Source organism: Crocodylus porosus, unplaced genomic scaffold, assembly GCF_001723895.1.
Source record: "Crocodylus porosus isolate Cpor-Errol unplaced genomic scaffold, CroPor_comp1, whole genome shotgun sequence".
In the NCBI taxonomy this organism is placed as follows: Eukaryota; Metazoa; Chordata; order Crocodylia; family Crocodylidae; genus Crocodylus; species Crocodylus porosus.
In genome coordinates this window covers 73,839,451-73,847,015 of record NW_017728943.1, presented here as the reverse complement: position 1 = coordinate 73,847,015, position 7,565 = coordinate 73,839,451, and the positions used below count along the sequence as shown (strand labels likewise).

The window sequence follows — 7,565 nt, the reverse complement described above, 5'->3', positions numbered from 1 at the left end:
GCTGGCCCCAACGCATGCATACACATTCCCCTATACACACGTACACACCCACAAAAGCTCCCCTATGCATACACATACTCCCCACCCGGATGCATTCCCTACACACACGCACACATTCCCCTATAAACATGCGTGCATACATACAGACGCATTCCCCTATACACAAGCATGCACACCCCCCCTTCTCCTACATACACATATCCCCCCTCGTCACATCCATGCATTCCCGTATACACACACATTCCCGCATACACATGTATGCATGCGCGCGCGCACGCACGCTCCCCACCCCCCGACACATTCCCCTGTGCACGCGCACACGCAGAAGCTCCCCTCCCCCCCGCGGAAAGGCGGGGGCGCGGGCAGGGGCCGCGGGAGAGCGCCGGCTCGTGTGCGCGTCCGGCGGGGGGAGTCAAGCGACGCCACGCGCCGCAGGCGGCGCCGACCAATGGCAGCAGCGTTCGGCAAAGCCGCGGGCCGGGGCACTACGGCACACCATTCATGCTTTGGGTGACGTCATCCGCGGGAGGCTAGGGGGCGGGCACAGCCAGGCCCCGCCCCCGGGGCCCCTATAAAAGGCGCTGCCCGGGCGCGGTGCGGGCGTTCGGCTGCGGTCGGGTCTGGTCGGGGCGGGCTAGCGTGGGGCGGAGCTGCTTTGCTCTGCGGAGGGGCGCGATCTTGCAGCCCGAGCCCAGCGCGGCTCAGCCCAGCCCGGCCCCGTTGCAAGCTGCCCGGGCTCTGCCGCCCCTGTGCTGCCCCCTGCCCCAGCCCCAGCCCGCGGGGCAGCCTCTTTGCCGGGACTTCATGTCGGTATTTTTCCCCATTCACTGGTGAGTAGACGGCTCCGTGGGTTGCCCCGCGCTGCAGCGGGAGGGCGAGGATGGCAAACAAAGGAAGGCCGGGGCTGGGCTGGGCTGGGGGGAGCGGTCTGCGAGCCGAGCCGTGCAGGCAGCGCTTTGTCCGCGGGCAAACTTGGGGGGGAGGGAGCTGTGTGCAGTGCATGCAGCCTCTGCCCCCCGTAGTGCGCATGGCTTGGAGCGGCTCGGGGGCTGTGGGCCGCTGGGCGGTGGAGGAGCGGTGCCTGGTGCAGCTGCCTTGCCCCAGTGGGTGCATGGGGTGGGAATCGAGGATCCTTAGGGGGTGGAGGCTGTGCCAGTCACGGGTAACAAAGGGAGCAGGAGCTTTATGACCCCCCCCCCAACACACACGCACACACTGCCCCCCAGTCTCCCAGCCCAGGGAGGTGCCTGCAGCCCCAAATCCCCCCACCCCCTTCAGCTGCTTCCCCCTGACTTTGCCTTAGCCTCTTAATAAACTACGTTGCTTAGCAGAGACCCCTTCTCCTAGAGGCCCCTGAGGGGCTCCAGGGCCCTCCCCCACCAGCAGCCTCCCCTGCTGGGGCCTTGCCCACCTTCCTTCAGCACTGGGGGCTGATCACTTGGCTGAGGCAGACCTCCTTTAGACTCCTTGACCCTCCTTGGAGGGTCAGGGGGCACTGTCCAGTGCACTCCTTGCAGACCTAGGACCCTTGCTCCCATCCGGGGTGTGTGTTTTACTTGCCTCAATGCATTGACATTATGCCTTTAATAGCCCTCATTGCCGGCAGGGGCTTATAGCTTGACTTGGGCCAGTCCCAATGGCCTTTCTTTCCAGTGAACAGAAGGGCTTGCTGTGCCTTCTAGCTGCTTTCCTGGTGAGCAGCAGGGAGACCCGGCTGCCAAGGGCAAACTTTCTTCAGTGCAGTTTAACCAGGCAGTGCATGTAGATAGCTGGTATTTTTCTTACAAAACTGTCAAGTACAGCCCCCCTCCTCCCATCAAGCCTTTGATCTTACACCTGCTGGCTAGCTTCCTTCTAACCAACCTAAGAGCAGAAAGATGCAAAGCTCTAGCTGGTCATTCGCTCGCTAGACCAGCATGTTGCAGTCGAGGATAGGCTAGGAGGCACGCAAGCTCTTGTTAGCTTGGGCGGCTGTGTGCTAGGTGAACCTTTTTCAAGAGGCATCCATGTGAAAAGTTCCAAGTGGAAAGCTTGCAAGGGAACATCTGTCAGCCTTTTCCAGCCCTGCCAGTTGCTTTCTGCATATCTGTGCCTGCCCATGTGGTAAAACATGCTTAGACTTCAGCATTACAGCTTCTGCTGCTGGTATGAACAGCAAGCAGTACCATTTCTTCACTGAAGGACAATTCTTTGCCTCTGCCTCTTGTATATCATTGCATCTCCCCCCACCTATGTGTAAACTAGTGAGTGGCATGGGGAGAGTAGCTTGAGCTAATTTAACATGAATTCATAAGAACAGGGGAGGAAAAGATGACCTGTGTTTTGGTGACAAAAACAGTGTGCGCAAATAGAAGGCGCTGTGACTAGAAGTCAACTAGGCAATGCTGGCATAATCTGAGATAGAGGAACCACGTGTTGTAGGTGGCCACTCTTACTTTCTCAAACTGTTGAGCTGGAAATCTTTTGCCTATGGTTAGAAACACAGACCAGGAATTAACATATCTCATTTTTACTGCTGTGGGAGGCTCTTAAAGTTGTGAAACAAATCTACAGGAATCAAACTAGCGCTCTTTCTTTTCCCCTTGATGCTACTAATGTGTTTCAACTTGCTGTGGTTTTAGTTCCCCCTACATGTTGAGGGAGGCAGAGCTGGAGGAAGTGGTATTAGAAACTCTTGGTGATACCTCTGTCATAGTGAAAGAGCCTATGAACAGCTTTTGAATGCATATGTTTTTGTGCATCAACTTCTGAGTTCTGAGAAGGATGACATTGTTTCTCTTTAAAAAGGCGGGGTGGGAGAGAAGAAATAGGATTTACTGGTTAAAGTTGAATTTTTTTATGTATGTGATTAGCTTTCAGCAAGGTATTGGCTTCTAAAACAAAGCTTCTATTGCCACAAGTGAGAGAACTCCATAAGAGTTGAAAGTTGATCTTTTTGTCTCTTCAGCCCTGCTTACCTGAGATCAGCTGAAATGACTGAGGTGATGATGAACACTCCATCTATGGATGAGATTGGGCTAAACCCCCGCAAGGATGGGTTGTCATATCAGGTAAGCTCTCTGACTAGACACCACTGTCAGCTGCTTAGGTGGTGATGGCAGGAGCCTATAAAGTCTGGGCTGGATTTCAACCTCGGTCTAATGTACCCTTCCATAATCTGAGCAAGTAACAAGTATTCTCATAATGGGAACAAGTCAACAGACTGGAATGTTTGCTTGGCAGGACAGAATTGTTTAAAACAAGCTTCACTCTTAATATCAGATTGTAATAATTATGTAGCATTCTTCCAGGGGGAGGAAGAACAGGGGGATATGGGGAAAGAAGGGCAAGTTTCTTAATGAAGAATTTAGATTTGTCCACTAGGATTATCCAACTTGCGCTAGGTTGGAGCTCCTCCAGACAGAGCTGCATCTGCCTAGAGCAGATGGGAGCTGTTTATACAGCACTCGAATCTTTTAAGCTACTTTCTGTTTATACTGAGCAGGCAAGGCTATTTTAAACTGGTTAGACTGTCTACCATGGCACGTGGCAGAGCCAGAAAAAACCCAAACAAACCTTGAAATGGCAACTTGAATAGCTTAACACTTAAGGGTATAAACTCCTGGCATTTTTAGTGCATAGAGGAGGATGGGATTTGATGTCAAAGCTAGATTTGGCATTTATAGGCCCCTAGGTACCCTCTTTTTATCTTTATCATAGCTTTGGAAAGCTAATATTTCTAATGTGTGGCTCAGTGCATCCTCTGTCGTGCCTGGCGCACAAACATTTATGCGTCGCAGAGGACTAGGAAGACCATCCCTATTCTTTTAAGAAGAAGACTTTCACTTTTTTTTTTCCCCCACTGGCTTCTAGGCAACGTAATGTTTGTGTGATTTGTAGCTGCATGCGTATATGCCAGATCTCTACACACAGGGATTCTTAACAGGACAGGAAGCTTCACACTGCTCAATCTTCAGACATGGTAACTGACTGTGTAGCAGCAACTGTACATGCAAATTTGATGCCCCTTACCCATTTAGTTTGTGAGCCTTAAATTTTAGAAATGCATTGGAGCGTAAGGACCAACATCATGGCAATAGGCCAACCCTGTGGAAAGGGAGTATGTGGCTCCTTTGATCAGAAGAATATGGTTCCGTGTTGTACGGGTGAGCTGGTGGTATTGTACGGGAAGTAGCTGAGCGTAGCCATTGCCTTATGGTGTCTGGGTAAGGGTTGGGTCCCGGATCCTGGCTACCACAGAGTGGCATACTTCAGCAGGAGCCATATCATTCTTGGATACAGTTTCATCACAGTTGCTCCTGCACCTTTTGCATGCTGACCTATTAACAAGCTGTGATCTAGTTGGACTGAATACAGGGTGCTTGTCTTGCTGTATAGATGCATCTGGAAGATTCAGAGAACTAGTTAGGATCTTTCTCTAGAGAGTCAACTAATTTAATACCATCAAGTTCCTTCCACTTTAAACTGTGCTGCAAGAGGGTCCTAACATTACCTGTAGAATGCATGTAGCTACTTGGAGCTCCTTACCGCTCTATAATGGCCTGGGGCAGGCATATTTTTAACAGCCTGTGAGATGCTACTTATCCATATGTCTGTTCTTAACTGGTAGGCTTGCCAACTAAGAGGCTACCATTCTGTTTGAGATGTCATGGGTTGAGTGGGGGGAAGTAGAAGGGAACCAGCTACATATTGGCATCTCTAGATCCTTATATTCTCTTGGCCCAACACATGAAGCAGGATCCTTGTTTTTGACTGAATCGGATACAAGGGCAAAGGGGGTCGAAAGTCTACATTGTAGCTTTCCTGCTGGCTGCGGTCTGATGAAAACTATATTTGGCACACATTTGAATATGGATAGTTAATGAAGCTAAATAGCCATGTATGGCTTAAGAAGGAGAGCACTTAAATGTTCCTTTAAGAGATTTCACTTATTCCTAGGCTAATAGGATGCAAACAGTGACATTAACTCCCCTTTTCTCCCAGAAAGCCTGGCATTTTTACCAAGCCCATCTTGTCACTTGAGAGAATGAATGGTTGGTTTGTTTGGTTTGGGGGGGAGGCAGGGGGGAGGGCTTAACATGGTAGCCTAGCATACAATTTTCCAAGTGTCCAAGTGCAATAACTTCAAAAACTAGATGGGGCTAATGAACCATGAATGTTCTTGTATAGGGTAAATTGTTCTAAACTACAAAATGTTCTTCCACCCATCCTGCAGGCTTGGACTTCAAAGGTATAAGTATACTAGCACTTAGACAGGGAGGCAAAAATAAAGTTAGAATTGTGCTCTAGTTGCTCGTCTAACACCCAAGAATTTACTAATAAAAGCAAGTCCTTAGCTGCAATAATGACCCTCTCATACAGTTATTCATCTTTTAACTTCGCATTGCAGCTAAGGTGAGCTTGAAATGGAGTTCTAAACTTAATCCTCCTAACTCTCAAGGCCCTACTGATTCTTGAGGGTCTGATCCCTGTCTGGTCCCTGATTCCAGAAGAGGACCATTCAGAATGTGGCAAGATTTTGATGCCCCCAAACTTGAGCATGAACGCTGAAGTAAATGAGCTGATCTGAGCCTGGAAGTCTTTTCTTCTTTACTTATCACTTGAAGATGGCCTGGACAGTCAGCTAAAAGGCTGTGCTAAACATAGCAGACTTTTTGGCAGGACTCTACAGGATAAATCATAGAAAAATAGGGCTGGAAGGGACCTCCCGTGGTCATCTAATCCAACTCCGTCTGAGGCCAAACCATCCCATACAAATGCTTGTCTAACCTATTACTAAAACTGCACAACCAGCTATTACGCAACTACAAGGCATAGCACCCTAACCTGCCACAGTTTGGAAGGTAGTAGTTTGGAGGCCTAACTTCCATATATTTGAAGCCAATCTGACATTCTTGCACAAGTCCTGTGGCTTTGTGCATGCACATACTGCACAGGCACATGTTGGCTGCATGCTCGGTTTCATATTAAAAACACTTCAATTCACACACAAAGGGTTTTCATTTTGTGGACTGAAGGTTTTGGTGATACTGTACCCTTTGCCAGAGCAACTGACTGTTCATCATCTTGCAAGACAGTTCAGTCATCTGGTTTAAACTCATACTGAGTCTTGTGACTGTGGTGAAGATTTAATTCTACTTCTTAAATGGCTGTTGTGTAATTCCCAAGGGAATAATAAAACACTAACATGTGGATGAAGGAGAAAGATGTGCCTCTGCTACAGAGACCAAAGTGTATGTAAAGGATTTCATTCACTTTCAGTTTGGCAACCTCTTGAGTCCTGCCTTCTTGCTGCCAGTTGGAACTAATGTAAGGTGTTCTTCCTCCTGAGACTCAAGGTATGCTGCTGGTCATCTACAAAACCTAATTGCCACTGCTGGCTCATTCCCCTTCTTCTTTCTCCCCTAATCCCTGCCCCTCCTCCCCTCTCCTCCTCCCCACACTTCCCCAGTATAACTTCACAGCAGAACAAGTTACACAGCTGAAATTACGCCTCACTCAAGACTAAATTAATTGTTCCAACTGAACTGTCATCAAGAATACCTTGACCTGAATCTCTTGACTTTCTTATAATGGTAGCTGGGGTTTAGCATGACTAACACACCGGTGCCTGCGGCCACTGTGCTAAGCAGACTGTCTAAGAAAACTCCTGTGATCTCACTGTCCTATGCTGCAGACTAATTGATCCTTTGACCCTCCAGAACATTAGCTTTATTTCTAAAAGGGATAGGCTCAGGATTTTTTATGTCTATCAAGTACACACAGTCCAGCTCTGTTCAGTCATGGGAAGCATGAGGTTTTTCAGTCATGATGCCTTCATGCTGGGATCTGACTAGTAGACTTAATCTGAGTTTCATCTAGTAGCTAGCCATCATTTTTTCTGAATGGCGTCCACAGAACTAGAGAGGGTCTGTGGCAGGTGAAGAAATACTGAAGCTTTTTCCACATGAGCGGCAAAGATATTTTATCTTCAGTAGGAAGCTGTAATTCTGCATGTTTCTTGCTAACTTCCCTTGGAGTAATAAAATTCCTCTGGATTTACATTAACTTCAGTGTGACTAAACTGCAGCACATCCCAGACATGAGAACCTGTAACTCAGGGGTGGGTGAAAATATGTATTTATCTGCTCCTGGCTGCCTGTCAAAGATGATAGAAGCCATGGGCAGTAGGACCTGGCAGGATGGGGAGCTGGCAGGACTCACCAGCAAGGCCATCCCAGCCCTGCCCTACCCTCGCCAACCCCTCCCCCCCAACCAGAAGTGTCTGCCTGCTGCAGCTTTCAAGCTGCTCCAGCACCATGTGACACCCCCCCCCCGGCTGCATTGCTGGACCATGGGATCATGGACTGTGCAGGTGGGCATGATCATGGGCATGAGTACGCCAGGTCTGGGTGAGTGGGTGCATGCATGTTTGTTTGTTCATAGGGCAAGTCCCACATGCATAGCTTACCATACACATGCACCCACACCCCCCCCACACTGCCATACATGCAGACCCCCACACCCATACCACCTCACACACCCCAGCTACCCCCCACAAATCCACACACTCACGTGCTCCCTCA

General features: G+C 49.2%; 1 protein-coding gene across 1 annotated transcript in view; it reads left to right on the top strand.

Moving 5' to 3' along the window:
• Positions 1–622: 622 nt before the first annotated feature.
• Positions 623–7,565, top strand: part of LBH (limb bud and heart development) — a 16,322-nt gene continuing 9,379 nt past the window's right edge. Inside the window, exons 1-2 of the mRNA XM_019549580.1 lie at positions 623–830; positions 2,948–3,050. Of these exons, the coding sequence (XP_019405125.1) occupies positions 805–830; positions 2,948–3,050 (129 nt within the window). The 5' untranslated portion in view covers positions 623–804. The remainder of the gene's footprint in view (positions 831–2,947; positions 3,051–7,565) is intronic.